The sequence below is a fragment of the Zea mays genome, chromosome 3, assembly GCF_902167145.1.
Source record: "Zea mays cultivar B73 chromosome 3, Zm-B73-REFERENCE-NAM-5.0, whole genome shotgun sequence".
NCBI lineage: Eukaryota > Viridiplantae > Streptophyta > Magnoliopsida > Poales > Poaceae > Zea > Zea mays.
The window spans coordinates 228,058,508-228,078,062 of NC_050098.1; the positions used below are offsets into that span (position 1 = coordinate 228,058,508).

The 19,555-nt window shown below is 51.9% G+C and overlaps 1 protein-coding gene across 5 annotated transcripts in view; it reads left to right on the plus strand.

Annotated features, from left to right (window-relative positions):
* The window catches only part of LOC103652610 (uncharacterized), a 77,935-nt gene that overhangs the window by 43,259 nt on the left and 15,121 nt on the right, over positions 1 to 19,555 (plus strand). For all 5 annotated transcript variants that reach the window (XR_004857394.1, XR_002268248.2, XM_020550577.2 and 2 more), the window contains 8 exons: positions 84 to 161; positions 299 to 589; positions 667 to 864; positions 1,030 to 1,512; positions 3,895 to 4,056; positions 4,137 to 4,466; positions 4,549 to 4,631; positions 14,551 to 14,655. Coding sequence is in view for 3 of the 5 variants with exons in the window: in XM_020550577.2 (XP_020406166.1) it covers positions 84 to 161; positions 299 to 589; positions 667 to 864; positions 1,030 to 1,512; positions 3,895 to 4,056; positions 4,137 to 4,466; positions 4,549 to 4,631; positions 14,551 to 14,655 (1,730 nt within the window). In the remaining 2 variants the exon portion in view is untranslated. The remainder of the gene's footprint in view (positions 1 to 83; positions 162 to 298; positions 590 to 666; positions 865 to 1,029; positions 1,513 to 3,894; positions 4,057 to 4,136; positions 4,467 to 4,548; positions 4,632 to 14,550; positions 14,656 to 19,555) is intronic.

Below are 19,555 nucleotides of genomic sequence, written 5' to 3' on the forward strand. Positions count from 1 at the left end.
TGGTTGAGTGCTGTAAAGATCTGTCACGCCATAGGGAAGCTATTTTATTTCTTTATAATTTTGTTTGCATCATTTTGTAACAGGTGTTGCACATGAAGCAATCTTTACAGAGGTATGGCCATATCATGAGTGCTGATGAGCACTACACTAGATGGCAAGAGGTAACCCGATGATATGTTCTTTAGCTGCATCATTGGGAATATAAATTTGTTTTCTTATCATAAAGGCATTTTTTTTCTGAACAGGTCTTTCTCATCATAAATTATTCTTTTAACTCAAAAATGTTGAATGTTGTTAGGTGGAAGCTGATTGTGAAGATGACCCAGAGGGCTTGGCACTCCGTCTTGCTGCCAAAGGAGCTGTTTCCGCTGCTTTGGAGGTTGCTGAAAGTGCCTCTTTATCAATTGATTTGCGGAGGGAGTTGCAAGGCCGTCAGCTTGTCAAACTGCTAATCACTGATCCACTTAATGGCGGAGGCCCAGCTGCAGCTTCAAGATTTCTGTCAACTTTAAGGGATTCCAATGATGCTCTTCCTGTAGCCATTGGTGCTATGAATTTATTACCTGACCTGCGTTCAAAGCAGCTTCTTGTATGTTGCCAGACCTGGTCACATTTGTAAATGCACTAAAACATGTCCTGAGATGACACTGGTGAATTCTGTTTCAGGTGCATTTCTTCCTCAAGCGTACAGTTGGGAATCTATCAGATGCTGAGATTGCACGGCTTAATTTGTGGGCATTAGGTCTCCGTGTTCTTTCCTTATTGCCATTGCCATCACAACAGCGTTGTTCTTCTCTGCACGAACACCCTCAGTTGATCGTAGAAGTACTGTTGATGATGAAACAACTCCAGTCTGCTTCTTTGGTATACCAACTTGACTATTCTTATTGTGTTTGCCCTCATCTCTATTAAATCTTGAAAAACATTTATCTTATTTCTGCACTGAGCCATTAACAGCTGTTTTACTTGTCTGTTTTCACTTGTTTATGCTGCTGTGCTAATGGAAGGTTTCTTATTTTGTGGCTGCAGATTTTGAAAGAATTTTCTTCCTTGAGGGATGATAAGTTAATTATTGCGTATGCTAAAAAAGCAATCTCAATTAACGTTAGCTCAGCTCCTAGGGAACGTCGATCGAATATCTCTGCATCAAGGGCAAAACAAAAAAAGGCTACAACTCCAGCTAAAACAAATTTTGTGCAAAGTTTTGGTAACTTTCAGAGAGAAGCACGCAAAGCATTCTCATGGGTCCCCCGTGATAGTGGCACTAAAACACCCCCAAAAGATATCCTTCGGAAAAGAAAGAGTTCAGGCTCTGGAGGTGATAGATCCTCTTGGGAAGCAATGCCTGGTTTACAGGAGGAGCGGACACCTGTATATCCTTCTGAGGCGCAAGAAAGACTTCCTTTTGTCTCTGCTCCTGATGAGTGGGTGCTGACGGGAGATCCTGACAAGGATGATGCAACTCGTTCATCCCATAAATATGAAACCTCTCCTGATATCACACTGTTCAAGGTAGATCTTTCATTCCATATCTGTGTCAACTGTCAAGCTTTTATGTGCCACAAATGCTAACAATCTTCGTTAATTTTACTTGCACTGCTCTTTTTCTCTCTCTAAAACTTGCACTGGTCTAAATTGTCTGCCTGCAGTTTTCTTTTTCTTGTTAGGCATTAAGGATCTATCTAGTTAGCTTTCTAGCAGTCTAATCTAACTATTCTGACTTCTTGTTAGGTTGTATTGCTTCAATCTACATTAATGTTTTGCTAAATTGAACTTGGTTTTATTTATTCTTGTGAAAAACAGTTTTTAGTTATATTTGTTTCAATTGTTCTTGTATGGTTTTGTGCAAGTGTGTTTTGTTATTTTCCTCTCGAACCACGCAGGAGAGATGCACGCCATTTTATTAAGAAAGAAAAAGGAATCCCCGATGGATTACCCAACCCCCGGAGGGGGGGGGGGGGTGGAATACAACCCACACTTAAAAACTATTGGGCCCCATTTCGACCCCAAGTGGTCCAGCCTTAAGGGCCAGGTTCTGGAGGGCCGAAGCCCCAGCCAAGCACCACATTTGTCCTTTAGTAATCACCATAGACACAACACTTTGGACATCTGGCCTAACACCTTGAAAAACATTGGCATTCCTATACTTTTAAAGCTCCCAAGTCACTAGGATTACTAGGGAATTAAATCCTTTTCTCTCCATTTTGGGCAAAGATCTGGCTGCACGGTACCACCAGGAATTAAAGAAGCTAGTAGCAGTGGGAGTTCTCACAACTACAATAAGCCTGAAGCATAATAGTCCAGACTTTCCTGGCAAAAACACAGGAAACTAGAACATGGCTGATATTTTCCATATGTTGATTACAAAGAGGGCAAGCGGCATGATGTGGAAGCCCTCTTTTTGGCCAAGCAATCTGCAGTCCAGCAGCGACCATTGATGGCCAACCAAATGAAAAAAAAACCCTACACTAGGAGCCCAAGTTTTCCAAATCCTCTTCCAGGGTGGGGTGAGAATCTAATGGAACCAATAATCATTGAATCATAGGACGATTTGCTGCTGTACTGTCCGGTAGAAGATAGCTTCCAACAAATCTGATCTGGGACATCCGGGTGCAAGATTGTACCCTCGACAAGCTCCCAGATTCTGAGAAATTCAGCTAGAACCTGAACAATTAGCGCACCCTGGATATCTGAAACCCAAACCCTGTTTAAGAGTGCCTGGCCCATTGCACGCCTTTTGGAAATCCTCTTAAGGATGATCAGAAAAAGATTAGGAGCTAAATCAGCCACACTGTTGCCCTGCAACCACTTGTTAGTCCAGAACTTTGTATCTTCCTCATTCCCAATGTTAACTACTTAACTATGACAACCATTTTAAATAAAGCTTGGGCTTGTTTAGGAATATGAATAGCAAGATCAGCCTAAGGCTTGGATGGATCAGCAGTAAGAGACCACAACTAGCGGATGCGTAATGCTGAACTCATTCTTTCTAGATCATATACACCAAGGCCGCCATATACATAAGGTCTTTGTACCTTAGCCCATGATACCAAGCAATTTCCACCATTGGCTTTATCTTCCTCATTCCCATTGGCTCCTGTACCTTCCACAAGAAACCTTTTCTCTTATTATTTATGGCTTTATAAAACAAGTAGCTCATATGAGAACGACCACGACTAGAGCCGGGACTTAGACTTGTGCTTTGTCATTGGACATACGAGGAGATTTTTTTAACCCCAACTTGAAATTTGCTCCCACAGAGAGTCGAACTCAGTACTTGAGGAGTGTTAATCAGACCACCTAACCAACTCAGCTAGAGGCCTTTTTGCTTCTGATGTACAAATATGTGTAAGAGAGGATAATCTGAAGTATATCTTGAGTCTAATTGTCATAACATGATTGGATATGATTAATGGTTTAAAGTGGCTGTACAGTTTGCAGTTGCTATTCCTGAAAGTCTCTAATTAGACAAGGTAAGATAAGGACCGTAGGTGCTAATAGATGCAGAGACTTTACTTTGAATTGTTTAATTATTTCATTGGTTTCATTATGGATCTCCACAGTTTTTATATCTGGGTTTACAACTTGGTGTTCTTTCAGATAACTGAGCAACTATACATTACTTTTCTAACAGGTAGTTGAAAAGTTTAGAAAAAAGGTAGTATATAGCGGTACTTCTTTTTGTACACAAGTTTTATGAGTGGGCACATGTGGCAGTGCCTGTTAATTATCTTACAAAGCTAAGTTGGTCAATGTGCCTGTATGGAGTAGGTTAGCTAACTCGCATGTGATTCAGCCTTATCTTGTGTTGTTAAACTGTTAGCAAGATTGTATGCATTGCAAAATTCATCTCTTATGATCTATTTCATCAAGGTTTTGCAAATCTCTTTGTAGGCATTGATATCCTTGTGCACCAATGAGTCAGTAGCTGCAAAAGGTGCACTTGAATTGTGTATGACTCAGATGAAGGTTGTGCTAAGCTCCCAACAGTTGCCTCTTGATGCCTCTATGGACAACATAGCCCGGGCTTATCATGCAACGGAAACTTATGTACAGGTTTGGAGAATGACAAACTGTTGGCACTCTATAGTTCATAACTAGTAGATCAACTGAGACTCACTAATGTATATTTCCAGGCACTCTCTTATGCTAAGAATCTATTTAAAAAGCTCGTTGGTAGTAGTGATTTGTCAAGTGGCTCTGAAAGAAGTAAGGAAGTTGATGATGTTTCTGTGGACACTGGCAGTTCAAGCACTGGGAGCCAGTATCTGGATGAGCTGTCTGATTTCCTAACTCAAGCAGACATGTGGTTAGGGCGTGCAGAGCTTCTTCAAAGCCTGCTGGGATCAGGTATTATTGCCTCGCTGGATGATATAGCTGACAAAGAATCTTCAAGTAGACTACGTGACAGATTGGTCAACGATGAACGGTACAGCATGGCTGTATATACTTGTAGAAAGTGCAAGGTATTGAACTTACAATGTGTTTGTGATTCTTAATGCTTAATACCGGATAGTAAGGCAATTTAATGTTGTGATCGATTTTCAGATTGATGCTGTACCAGTATGGGTTGCATGGGGCCATGCATTAGTTCGAATGGAGCACTATGCTCAAGCTCGTGTGAAGTTCAAGTAAGGGAGAATTCTTCTGTATTTCTTGTTTTACTTTTACTTGGTACAAAAATAAAAGAAAAGATATTTTATGGAAATACATAAATACTGTTGGAAGAACAGAAAACCCTAACTAATTGGGTAGGGGGTGTATATATATATAGTGGCAGTACATAGTTTGGGCCAAGCCCATTACAATAGAGATAAACACACAATCATCTAATACCCTCCACAGTCACAACTCTAGCATGTTAGATGTTGAAACTGGACCGAAACTCTGAGAACACCGTGGATGGGAGGTCCTTGGTGAAGATATCATCGAACTGCGAAGTGGTCGGGACGTGGAGGACACGGACATCGCCGATGGCGACACGCTCGCGGACGAAACCTTGGGGACGACGCTCCACAGTGATCTCGAGGAAGTGGTTGAGAGAACTGAGGTCCTTCATCATGAACTAGTGCTGCAGGGCGGCGATCGTGCGCTGGAGGAGGGCGACACTGGACGCCGTGAGCACGATGTCTCGACATAGAGGAGGTAGACATCATCGTCGCCGCATTGAAGGATGAACGAGGATGTGTCCGACTTGGTTGCGTGGATGGCGCCCGGTTGGTACACCGACGACTCGTCATGGGAGCGGGTCGGGGCAAGGTGTGGGCCGCCATCGTAGGGAACCGATGGATCAAGCCGTTGATAGACGCGGGTGGAGGCGACGGGGCCACATGCGGTAGGGGCAGATGCGATGGGGCAGCCTATGACATAGGCGGAGGCGATGGGGCCACGGGCGGCACCAGCAGAGGCAATGTGGCCGCGCATGGTGTAGGCGACAGGGCAACACGTGGCGCAGGCAGAGGTGACCGGTGACGGCACGGCCAGAGGCAACGTGGCCACACATGGTGCTGAAGAGGGCAGGGGAAGACAAGGTATGTCGACGTAATCGATATCAAGGATGGAATTGAGGTCGAGGGGTGGGGAGGAGCTAGCAAGGGGGAAAACATCCTCATCGAAGACAACATGACGAGAGATGACGATGCGATGGGTGAGAAGATTGAGGCACCGATACCCCTTGTAATCAAAGGAGCACCCAAGAAAAAGACAACGAGTGGAACAGGGTGCAAGTTTGTGGGGAGTGATAGCGGAGGTGTTGTGATAGTAGGCACACCCAAAGACGCAAAGGTGCTCATAGGTGGGGTTGGTGCTGAAGAGGGCAAAGAACGGAGTGAGATGGCTGGCCGCCTTTGAGGGAAGGCGATTGAGGAGGTAGGTGGCAGTGTTCAGTGCCTCAACCCAGCAGCGGGTGAGAAGAGAAGCCTGGAAGAGGAGGCAACACAACATATTGGTGGTGTTGCGAATCATGAGCTCGACCCAGCCGTCCTGAGGAGAGGTGTGAGGACACGACATCCGCAGCTATACGCCTTGTGAGAGAAAGAAGGTACGGGACACGAAGTTATCAAACTCCTGCCTGTTATCGCACTGAACACCTCGGATGGTGCAACCAAATTGAGTCGACACCCACACGAACAAGTGAGATAGACCGAGGAAGGTGTTAGACTTACGGCAGAGGGGAAAGGTCCACAGGTAGTGAGAGAAGTCATCTAATATAATCAGATAGTACTTGTAGCCGAAAATGCTCGATATTGGTGATGTCCAAAGGTCAAAGTCGACAAGGTCGAAGGGGCGAGCGGCTCGGGACATGGAAGAAGGATAGGGTAAGCGAGTGTGACACCCAAGTTGACAGAAATGGAGGTAGAGGGAGCGGTGTCGAGAGCGTAGGGTGTGGCAACAAAGTATGAGGGAGGTGGTTGGGGAAGCTAATAGAGTATAGGGGACCAGACGCACCGGGCGATCACGACACGAGTGGTAAGGTGTTGTATGGTGAGCCCTCAGGGATCGAACTCAATAGAACGGTGGTTGTTAGTGGTGAAGCGATGATTCGAGAGAAGCTTCTATATGATGTTGGGGCAACAGGGATGTTGAGGTATTGAGGGCCAGTAAGAACCATGTCGCCTACTGAGGTGGCAGGCAGAGTCGACCCATTATCGACAATGATGGAAGAAGGGGAGGTGGGGTTAGGGGGATGAGGTAAAGAAACGGTATTGGTGTCAGGAGTGGTTTGGTACGAGGCACCGAAGTCAGCCACCCAGTTGGTGGTAGGAGTGGGCTGTGATGGCATGGGGAACGAGGAGAGAGCCAGGGGAGGCACCCCCACACAACAACTATGAGGAGCGCTGGGTCCACTAGCGGTGAGTAGGCTGACATTGAGTATGTGCAATGGAGATGGCAAGGCCTCTATCATCATGGAGACAATCTCGGCACTGCGGAACACAAACAGGCCGGTAGCGTGGCGGTCCTCCTGAGGATGGACGGAGGTCGGAGGATGCTATAGCTTGACGCAGTCACGGAGAACCGTGTTCATGGCCTGATCACAGGACACAAACATGCCCCGGGAGATTGCCCATTATGAAGGGATACACGCACACGGTAGGGAGGAACGGGGGCCGCTGCGGAGCAAAGGACGAGCGTTGAGGGAGGAAGGGGACGACTGAGAGCGACGTGGAGGGGGGCAACAGAGCTTGAGGAGTGTGTGGACTGTGTTGGGCCATAGTACACATGCGACGGAGGCAGGCCCCACAGTGTAGGAAGCAACGCCCGAGAAGGGATTGATGGCAGGGTGGTCATAGCAAAGAGGTTGAGATTGCTCACGACAATGGAAGCGGCGTCGGCCAACACAAGACCAGCACGTAGGGAGGATAGCCTGGCGCTGTTGACGGAAGTAGAGGGGGCAATGCGGGGCTAGCAGGTCCTGGAGATAGGGTTGGCGGGCGCAGGTGGAGCAGGAGGTGGGTGTGCCCACCTGCTGTCACAGGCGGGGAACAGGTCAGGGGCACTGAAGAGGGAGGAGGAGGTGGGCGCGATGGGAGGGAAGGAGACAACTGTCGTAGGGAGGCCCACCGTGCTGGCTGTGGGGGCATGTGTTGGCACAGAGAGGGCCCCGACAACGGCAGGGGCGATGCATCTGCGACACAGGGGTGCGAATAGACCTGGGTGAGCGTCGATGTTGGAGAGAGTGGAATGCATAATTGGGCCAACCCTAGAGGGTGGCTATACATTATTCGTACATGGGCCATACATGGGCCATACACTCTAACACCCCCCGCAGTCTGAACTTCCGTCGTAGCGGAGTTCACAGATTGGACTCGAAGAGAAGAAGTACATCACACCATAGGATCCCCCCACAGACTCAACTAGCCACTAGTGATGTTGAGGCTGGAGCGAAACTCGGCGAAGGTCGAGGATGGAAGACCCTTGGTGAAGATGTCGGCAAACTGGGAGGTGGTCGGCACGTGGAGTACCCGAACATCGCCGACGGCGACGCGATCTCGGACGAAGTGAAGATCGATCTTCACATGCTTGGTCCGCTGGTGCTGCACCGGGTTGGTGGAGAGGTAGACGGCGCTGACGTTGTCGCAGTAGACCAACGTGCTCCTGGAGAGGGGACTGTGGAGCTCGGCGAGGAGCTGGCGGAGCCACGCAGCCTCCGCCATGCCGTTTGCCACGGCACGGTACTCCGCCTCGGCGCTCGAGCGGGAGACGACCGGCTGGCGCTTCGACGCCTAGGACACCAGGTTGCCGCCTAAGAAGACGGCGTAGCCGGAGGTGGAGCGCCAAGTGTCCAGGCACCCGACCCAGTCATCGCCGGTTTAGACGACCAGCTCGGAGGAGGTGGACTGGTGAAGAAGCAGCTCGTAGTCTACAGTGCCCTGGAGGTAGCGGAGGAGGCGCTTGAGAGCCACGAGGTGGGGCTCCCGGGGGTCGTGCATATAGAGACAGACATGCTACACGACATAGGAGATGTCTGGCCTGGTGAAGGTGAGGTACTGTAGGGCACCGGCAAGACTCCTGTACCCGGTGGGGTCCTCGACTAGGTCACCCTCTGCATCAGAGAGCTTCGCCTGCGTGTCGACTAGGGTGGAGCAGGGCTTGCAGTCAATCATCTTGGCTCACTCCAGAATGTCAAGAGTGTACTGCCGCTGGTGAAGGAGTCCTGAGGGGCGAGGCTCAGCAGTGACCCCCAGGAAATGGTGAAGCACGCCCAGATCCTTGACCGGAAACTCCCGCTAAAGCGCGTCGATGAGGCGGCGAAGAAGTGACTGACTGGAGGCGGTGAGGACGATGTCATCCACGTAGAGAAGCAAGTAGGTAGTCTCTGCTCCATGATGGTGGACAAACAGAGACGTGTCTGACTTGGCCTCCACGAAGCCCAGTGACACCAGGAACGTAGCCAGTCTTGAGTGCCACGCCCGGGGGGCCTGCTTGAGACCGTAGAGGGACCTATTAAGCCGACAGACCATGTCAGGGCGAGAGGAGTCCACGAACCCCGCTTGCTGACAGCAGTAGACGGTCTCGGTGAGGGCGTCGTGCAGGAAGGCGTTCTTGACGTCGAGCTGGTGGACTGGCCAGGAGCGAGCAAGGGCCAATGAGAGCACCGTGCGGATGGTGACCGGCTTCACAACCGGGCTGAAGGTCTCATCGTAGTGCCACTATCCCATGTACTAGATCACATGATGAGCATCTTTGTCATGCGTGCCAGTTAGGCCGCCATGTTCGTCTTCCTTTTTCTTCTTCTTCGCATGCTACTCATGCTTTTGATCTTGTACACTGCGATTTGTGGACTTCACCTATTACCAGTATGTCAGGCTACAAATACTATCTTGTGGTGCTTGATGATTTTTCTCATTATGTGTGGACTTTTCCTTTGCGTGCCAAGTCTGAGGCTTTCCCCACCCTCCGCCACTTCTTTGCCTGGGTGTCCACTCAGTTCGGCCTCACCATTAAGGCCGTTCAGTGTGACAATGGTCGGGAGTTCAATAACTCCACCTCCCGTGACTTCTTTCTCTTCCACGGGATGCAGTTGCGGTTGTCTTGCTCGTATACCTCCTCCCAGAACGGTAAGGCTGAGCGCATGATCCGCACGACCAACGACACCATCCGCACTCTTCTTCTCCAGGCGCACCTACCAGCACGCTTCTGGGCCGAGGGCCTCCACACCTCTACCTACCTCCTCAACCGTCTCCCTTCCACTGCGTGCTCGGCCCCCACTCCTCACTAGGCACTCTTCGGTACCCCTCTGTGCTATGACCACCTCCGTGTCTTTGGGTGTGCTTGCTACCCGAACACCGCTGCCACTGCTCCTCACAAGCTAGCCCCCCGTTCCACCCTCTGTGTGTTTCTCGGGTACTCCCCGGACCACAAGGGCTACCGCTGCTTTGACCTCTCCTCTCGCCGGGTCCTCATCTCTTGCCATGTGGTGTTTGATGAGTCCGTGTTTCCCTACTCCACCACCACCACACCACCCTCCTCCGACCTTGACCTTGACCTCTTCACTCTCTTTCCGACTGATGCGGTGGTCGAGCCACCTATACTTCCTCTCTCTGTAGGTACTCGCTCGCCGCCTGTCGGTACTACTCCCGGCCCGGTGCCTTGCCCGGGTCCGGCGGGACGGCGAGCTAGCCCTCCACGCAGGCACCGTGGAACCCGTGGCCGCACGCCAAGAGCACGCGGACGCGCTCGCCGCCTTCCAGCTCGGACAGGCAGATGGCGCCCTCCACATCATCTCTGTTCTAGCGCAGGGGAGTAGCGGCAACATCCGACGCGCATGCGGATCCGCGGCCGCCTTGGAGCGCGCGCCCGGAGCAGGCGCTCCAGGCCCTCTGCCACGGCTGCCGAGCCTCCTCCCCTGGCAGCAGGTAGCCAGCCGAGACGCAGCAGCCGCTGCTCCCTCCGTCCCCAGCACGCGCCAGATCCCGCCATGGACGAGCCCTGTTGCACTGCACGGCGGCCTCGTCACCTCCGAACGACGGGGCGCCGCGCTAAACGACCGGCCCAGTCGCGGAAGGAGGGCAGAGGCGTTGTCCCTTCGTCGCCAGTCGACCTCGCGCACAACAACAGTAAGCCCAGGGCTGCGCATCCGCTTTGATACCATGTTGGAGAGAGTGGAATGCATAATTGGGCCAACCCTAGAGGGTGGCTATACAGTATTCGTACATGGGCCATACACTCTAACAGTCGGCATGGCTGCGCAGGGAGGAGGGGAGCCGACAACGGTGAGAAAGAGAAGGGTCATGACCAAGGAAGTAGGGGCGCCGAGGGAGGGGGCGGCACCGACGCAGTTGGGATCTGTGGCGCGAGCGTGTGCGTGCCGAGGACGGGCACACCTTCGCTAGGGAAGGGCGACATGGGTTTGTGTTTTTTGGACGAGAGAGTTGTTAATAATAAATGACAAGACTACTAGCTGGTCGATTGATTGATGTGAACATACAAATGAAAAAATTGTGCTGACAAGGTGCGTCTCCGTTCGGTGGGACGATGGGGCATTGGTTTGGTGTCGGTGGTAGCAAGCTGGTTGATGTAACCGTGTAAGGTCGTTCGTCTGTCCGCGAGAAGTGCACTCGGAAGGAAGGTGCGTGGAGACATGTTAGTGCCAAATAACTATTTAGCACCTTGGGGCAGATCTATTCATCACCCTAGGTGAAGGTGATGGACCCAATGGTCCATCACCTGGACCACCCTAGTGCGCCCACCCGCCCGCCCAACGCGCGTAGCTTCGCCACCCCCACGCGGCTCTCCTGCTCTCGTCCAACAAGCTGACCGAGCCAGCCTGCCTAGCCGCCTCCGCGCAAGAGTCGAGCCAAGCCACTGCGAGCCGAGCCATCTCACCTAAAATGACTTAATGTAGTCTAAAATGACTTAAATGTTACCTAGATTTTGGAATGACTTAAAGTTACATATAATGACTTAAACGTTGTTTGTACACTAGAATAACTTAATATTTTTTGGGATGACTGAACCAATAACATAAAAATGTCTAAGAAAACCCAGAAAAAATTGCTGAAACGATAATAACTTAATGTTTTCTAAAAATGACTTAATATTTATGTTACCTAGGCTTTGGAATGACTTAAAGTTACCTAGAATGACTTAAATGTTGTCTGGACGCTAGAATGGCTTAATATTTTCTAAATTGACTGAACCAATAACATAAGAAATGTCTGAGAAAACCCACAAAAATGTTTGAAAACAATAAATAACTAAATGTTTTTTAAATGACTTAATATTTACTAGAATGACTTAATGGGGCTAGAAACGAGCCGAGCGGGGGGAGGAGCCGTGCAGGACGCGAGCCACGTGGGGGGGGGGTGTGAGCCAGGTGGTCTAGGTGATGGACCGTTGGGTCCATCACCCTAGCTGATGAATAGAGTATATATATATATATGTATAGGCTTGCTGTACAAGGAAGTTACAGAAACAAATCTTATCCTCATCCTTTTCTAATAACAGAAACATATCTTAATCTTATCCTATAGTCATAGCAAGAGGATCTCGGTCATAAAGACTAGACCGATACTTAGTAAACAACTTTGTACAGGTAAGCCTTGCACCATTATGTCCGTGAACTGATGCGAAGATGGAACATGAAGCACCCGAACCTGTCCTAAAGCAACCTTCTTGCGGACAAAGTGAATATCAATCTCGATGTGTTTAGTGCGACGATGATGCACCGGATTAGTAGTCATGTAGACATTATTGCATTACATGACAGTCGTAGAAGCAATTGGTATAATACATGACAATCGTAGAAGCAATCAGGATGAGAAGTTCTTGTAGAAGTTGATGAAGCCAGCAACACTCGGCGACGGCATGTGCAACACCACAATACTCGGCCTCAGCACTGGAGCTAGAAACTATGATTTGACGCTTGGAGGACCAAGCGACCAAGATGCCGCCGAGAAAGACACATTAGCTTGAGGTGGACCGTGTGGACTGAGGTGACAAGACGCCATGTGGAAACCATTCGAAAGTGTGCCTTCGACATAATGCAGGATACAATTTATCAAGGCTCGGCGAGACTCGTGGGATTGTTCATAAACAAGCACACCAGCTGCACAGCATATACCAGGTCCGAGTGAGTCAGGGTCAAATACTGAAGATCACCTGCAAGACTCCTGTGCTTAGAGGGGTCAGCAACAGGAGGGCCGTTTGTCGCGGACAACGTGGCTCGCTATACAGTCACACTTGGCCATGCCTGCACGCTGGACTAGATCCACGACATACTAAGAGAGGAACAAGTCAGTCGAAGAGCGTGTGGCGGAGATGCCGAGGAAGTGATGCAGGTTGCTGATGTCGATCATGGCAAACTTCGAATGGAGAAGAACCGTGACATGCTGGAGGAGATCAGTTGAGGAAGCCGTGAGGATGATGTCATCGACGTATAGGAGCTGGTAAGTAGTGGCAGAACCCTCTTTCCATTCAAAGAGAGATGTGTCCAAAGCGAAAGCTGCAAACCCAACACCTCAAATGTATGTGGCGAATCGCTAGTACCACACACTAGGTGCCTGCTTAAGATCATAGTGTCTTCTACAGAAGACAATCATGATTAGGAGTTGCGAGGTCGACGAAGATTGGAGGTTGCTGGCATTAGACCATCTCATCCAGGTGACCATGAAGAAAAAACATTCTTCATGTCCAACTGGCGTATGGGTCAAGACCGAGAGGTGGCAATGCTGAGTACGACTCGAATGGTGGTCGGCTTGACCACCAGGCTAAACATCTCATCGTAATTGATGTTGTGCTACAGGAAGAAGCTGCAGACGACCTAGCATGCCTTGTGGTGGGCAAGAGAGCCATCAACGTGGAACTTGTGCTTGTAGATCCACTTGCTTGCCACGACTTTGGCACCAATCGGATGTGGAACTATATGCAAGGTGTCGTTGGTGCAAAGAGCCTTGTACTCATCGACCATCGCGACCTGCCAATTGGCGTTCGACGAGGGCGCAACGATAATTAAACAGCGCCGTTGGTGCAGCATGGATGACCAGTCCACAGAGCCTTCTTCATGGGGTCCATCTCCTTTGAGCCATGGAAAAGATTGTGGTAGACTTGGGCTCCCCCTAAATGCAAGTTTTTCCTTTGGTTAGCAATACGGAATAAATGTTGGACTGCTGACAAGCTCCAAAGGAGAGGATTGCAATACCCGGTGTGTTGTCCCCTATGTGATCAAGAACAGGAAACAGTCCAGCATATCCTCTGCACCTGCAGTTTTACTAGACAATTTTGGCATCTCATTTTGTCGTCCATCGAGCTTGGTGACCTCACTCCGTTTGTTGCTGAACAATCCTTTGCTCAGTGGTGGGGGAAGGCTTTTTAAAAAGTGCAAAGGTGCAAGAGGAAGAGTTTCAATAGTGTCATAATTCTTGGGGCTTGGTGCTTATGGCTCACTTGTAATAAGGCTGTTTTTGATGGAGTGAGCCCTTCCATTAGCTCGATTAAAAGGTTGTTTTTAGATGAATTGATCAGTTGGAATAAGGCGGGAGTAAAGCATTTAGACAGTCTGGGGCTTATTGTCACCTTAAATAGGGTCTAGTAGGGCTTGTCAGCCCTCTCCTTTGTTTCACCTTCTTGGGTGTTGGAGAGGAGGCTTGGGTGTTAGGTCTTGGTTTATTTTGTTTTTTTTCTGCCCTCAGGGCGTTGTATTTCGGTCCACTCTGGACCTTCCTCTCTCAATATAATGATGCGCAGTTCTTCTAAGCGCTCGAGAAAAAAAAAGAATGCATGTTAAGAACAGTTTCTGTGTAGTCAACCTCTCAATAAGTGTACATGGATTTTCCACTGTTATTGTTTTTCCTGTTTGTTTATAGGAACATGATGAAATCTTTTTATTCTACTTCAACTTAATTTGCCACTGAGCTAAGATTGCTGAAAAAGTTGCAATGCAGATACAATGAGTGAATTTGTTCAGTAGCCACTGTCAAAAAGGAGAGGGTTGCAAATCTGATCTCAAGAAACACTGATTTTCATATATTTATTAACTTGAGGATTTCATTTAATTTGTGAGCGTAGGTTGTGCTTTTCATTACTTTCTGTAACATTTGCGTTTTTTTCCAGGCAAGCACTTCAACAATACAAAGGCGATGCAACTTCTGTTGTTACTGAAATAATCAACACAATTGAAGGAGGGCCTCCAGTTGATGTTTCTTCTGTCCGTTCCATGTAAGTCATCGACATTAATGTTTCCGTGTTTACTCTTTTTAGGTTCTTCAATTTGTTGGCCCTGGGGAACCGGTGTTCCCATCACCAAAATATGCTTAGATTGATATGTTGCATTATTTTAAAATTTTCACAAAAAGATCATGTATACTCCCTCCGTCCCAAAATATAGTTCTTTCTAGCTCTCTTGTTTTCTATCCACATTCAAATAATTGACAATGAATATAGACATGCATATAAACTACATTTATAGGTTAATTAATGAATGTATATTTAATTAAAAATGAATTATATTTTGGTACGGAGGGAGTATTAAATAAACGTACAAAAAGTTCAATTTCACAATCATATTTGTTACTGTTAGAACTGTATTAGGGTTTAGGGGGTCTTCCCTGTACATTTACCATCTCACCCCTCTGTTTATAATGGGCCAGGCCCAACTATCAATCTATTAATATACAGGCCCACCCTAGTGTAGGGTTAGGGTTTTCCCATTCTACATGGTATCAGAACCACAATAGTTTTTCCTCTCTCCCTCCTCCAGCCGTCGCTGGCCTCCTCCCCTAGGCCTGGCCGCCGCTTCACCTCCCCCAAGCTTGTCGCGCAGGCCGTAGCCCTAGCTGCTGCCCCGCGGGCCCCTGCCCTCCCACCCCCTGCTCGTGGACGGCGCGACGCCCACCCCGGCTTCCGCGCCACCGGACGGCGCGCCCACCCGACATCCGCGCTGCGCTGCCATCCCACGCCAGCCGGTTGCGCTGGACTGCGACGACCCTAGGGATCCGCGCCGCGCCACCATCCCGCGCCTGCCGGACTGCGTCGCGCCGCCGGTCTGCGCCGGCCCAGCGTGCGGCGGCGGGAGCCGCGCTCCCCAGTCCCCCCCTCGTGAAGTGGCAACGTCTTGGGACCGTCGCTGCCGCCCTACGTCAGGTGGCCAGGTCGTATTAGGGCACTTCGTCGGCGACGAGTACCACAAGGTTGTGCTATGTCATTATGCCGGAGGCTGAGGACAACGCCACTGTCATCACCCGCGCCTGCTCCCGGCCGCCATCCTCGTCCGTGTCGCCAGTGCTTCGTCTGCTTCGGCATCTTCTCGTCGCAGTGGGACTGCTCCCCGCAGCACGACAGCATACACGCTGTCCTCCATGCCTTCGTGGAGCACCTCAACGCCGCGATGTCTACCCCTCCTCTCCCGCGCGCGTGTCCCCTCGTCGCTGGACGCCGTGCATCCCTCTGCTACTCCATTTGCCATTCACTTCTCCGCTCTCTCATGGCTTCACCCCCTTTCGATGGGCTCACCGTGTGTGTCCTCCTCTATGATGGTCAGCTTGTCCAGGGCACCTTCGTGGCCTTCGATCGCGCCATGAGCCCTGTCCTTCGTGACTGTGTCGAAATCCACCCCAAGGCCGGCCGTCACGTGTCCGGACGCCTTGTCTTCCCTCGTACAGTGATCGCCTCCCTGGCAATCGAGCCCCTGTTGTCTCCCTTTCCCCTAGTAACCACGTCAGAGCTCCTCCTCTGGCTCTTTCCACGCACCTTACGGCCTCCCCATTGTCTCCCTCTCCCACCGATCGGGTGGTCAACTCTGGGGCCTCCTTCCACACTACTCCCACAACTAGTTCGTTATTCCACTCCCATCCACCACACCCCTCACATCCTTCCTCCATCGTCGTAGGCAACGGTTCCACCCTCCCGGTCACCTCAGTAGGTGCATTAGTTCTTCCAGGACCATTCTGCCTTAACGACGTCCTTGTTGCTCCCGGTCTGACTCATCCCCTCCTCTCGGTTCGTCGCTTCACTAGTGACAATCACTGCTCTATGGAGTTCGACCCCTAGGGTCTCACCATACACCACCTTCCCACACATGCTGTGATCGCTCGCTGTGATAGCTTCGGCCCCCTCTATTCTCTTCACTTGCCCTCCACTCCCCCCACCAGAGTAGCCTCATCTCCTACACTTACTACCACCACCACATCACATGCTCTTGCTACTACAACCACCTCCTCCGCCATTTGGCACCGTCGCCTCGGGCACCCTGGACCTGACGTCATGTCCCAGCTTTCCAGCCACTCAGACATATCCTATACTCGGGGCTCTTCTGAGCGCCTCTGTCATGCTTGTCAGCTCGGTCGTCACTCTCGTCTTCCTTTTTCCACTTCCACGTCCAGGGCTGTTCAGGCCTTTGATCTTGTCCACTGTGATCTCTGGACGTCTCCTGTCCTTAGCCTCTCTGGCTACAAATACTACCTGGTCATTCTGGACGACTACTCCCATTTTCTTTGGACTTTCCCCCTTCCGCTGAAGTCCGACACGTTTACCACCCTCACTTCTTTGCCTGGGTATCCACCCAGTTCCGTCGCCCAGTCCGTGCACTGCAGTGCGACAACGGCTGCGAGTTCGACAACCACGCCTCGGTCATTCTTGCTCACCGTTGGCATTCATTTGCGTCTCTCGTGCCCCTACACCGCCCAGAATGGTCGGGCAGAGCGCATGATTCGCACCACCACCAACATGATCCGCTGCCTTCTCTTCCAGGCGTCTCTCCCTGCCAGCTATTGGGCAGAGGCCCTGCACACCGCCACCCACCTCCTCAATCGCCTACCGTCGAAGGCGGTGCACCACCCCACCCCCTACTTCGCCCTGTACGGCACAACCCACTCTTGCGACCACCTCCGCGTGTTCGGATGTGCCTGCTACCCTAACACTTCCGCTACTGCTCTCCATAAGTTGTCTCCATGCTCCATTCGCTTCCTCTTCCTTGGCTACTCTCCTGACCACAAGGGGTATCGTTGCCTTGACCTCACCTCCCATCGCATCATCTCCCGTCACGTCGTTTTCGACGAAGATGTGTTTCCCCTTGCTAGCTCCTCCCCACCCACCAATCTCGACTCCCTTCTCGAGACTGATCCGAGTACCCATCCTTCCCAGACACCTCGCCTCGCACCGTTGCTGCCACCTCGCGCAGGTTCACCGCACTCGCGCGCGGCCCCGTCGACCCTGTCCATGCCACATGTAGCCTCGGCGCCCCCGCTCGCACGTCTACCTGCGCCACGCGCGGCCCCGTCTGTGCCTCGTGCGGCCCCACCGACCACGCCTACGTCACCCGTGGCCCCGCCAACCCCGCGTGTGCCACGCACGGCCCCGACGACCCTGCCTGCACCACGCGCGGCCCCGTCGACCTTGCATGTGCCACGCGCGGCCCTGTCGACCCCGCCGGCACCACGCGCGGCCCCGTCGATCGCGCCTGCGCCACGTAAGGCCCCGACGACTCCGGCCCCGTCAATGCGCGGGAACCGCTTCGCCGATCCTTCCCTCGTCTACCACCACCGCGGGAGCGCCCCTGAGTCATCGGCGCTACCGGACCCGGGCCCCTCGACGAGCGCGACCTGCTTCACCGACCCCGCCGTCGTGTATCATCGCCGTGGGCCGGCCACGCCTCTGGCCCCTGAGTCGTCGGTGTACCATCCGATCGCCATTCACCGCGACCCCGGGCACATTCACCTGATGGTGACTCGCCGCGCCGCTGGAGTTCTTCGGCCTATCGACAGACTGATCCTGGCCGCGGATACGATAACTACTCCACCGGACGCCTTGTCGGTCCCCTCCTCCGTTCGCACCACCCTCGCCGACCCCCACTGGCGTCGGACCATGGAGGAGTACGTGGCCTTGATGGCCAACCACACGTGGGACCTGGTGCCGCGTCCACCCGACACCAATGTGGTCACCGGCAAGTGGCTCTTTCGCCACAAGTTGACTTTGGACGGCTCCCTCGACCGCTACAAGGCCCGCTGGGTCCTTCGGGGCTTCACCCAACGCCTCGAAGTGGACTATGATGAGACCTTCAGCCCCGTCGTCAAGTTCGCCACCGTCCGTGCCGTCCTCTCCCTCGCCCTCTCCCGGAACTGGGCGATCCACCAGCTCGACGTCAAGAACGCCTTCCTCCATGGCACTCCGACGAAGACTGTCTACTGCAGCCAGCCCACCGGCTTCGTCGACACCGCTCAGCCGGACCGGGTTTGCCGCTTGAACCGCTCCCTCTACGGCCTCAAGCAGGCCCACGGGCCTGGTACAGCCACTTAGCCACCTACCTGGCCTCCATCGGTTTTGTCGAGGCCAAGTCGGACACATCACTCTTCATCTACCGGTGGGGCGAGGACACCGTCTACCTCCTGCTCTACGTCGACGACATTGTGCTCACAGTATCCACCGCCGATCTCCTACAGTGCACGATCACTGCCCTCCAGCAAGAGTTTGCGATGAAGGACCTGGGGCCTCTCCATCACTGCCGAACGCCGGCCCCAGGATCTCTTCCTGCACTAGAAACAGTACGCCATCGACATTCTGGAGCAGGCTGGCATGTCCGACTACAAGCCCTGCTCCACTCTTGTTGACACTCAGACGAAGCTCTCTGAGGATGACGGGCCCCCAGTCGCCGACGCGACGTCTTACCGGAGCCTGACAGGCGTGCTCCAGTACCTTACTTTCTCCCGGCCAGACATCGCCTAAGTCGTTCAACAGGTATGCCTTCAACCCTTCATATGCACACCCCACGGGAGCCCCATCTCACCGCTCTCAAGCGGATTCTGCGCTACCTCAGGGGCTCCCTCGACTTCGGCCTCCTCCTCCGACCATCCTCGACGTCGGAACTTGTGGTCTACACCGACGCTGACTGGGCCGGCTGCCCCGACACGCGCCGGTCCACCTTCGGCTATGCCGTGTTCCTCGGCGCCAACCTCGTCTCTTGGGCCGCCAGGCGACAGCCCGTCGTCTCCCGCTGCAGCGCTGAGGCCGAGTATCGCGCTGTGGCCAACGGCGTGACCGAAGCATCCTGGATGTGCCAGCTTCTACACGAGCTCCACAGCCCCCTCCAGCGCGCCACCCTGGTCTACTGCGACAACGTCAACGC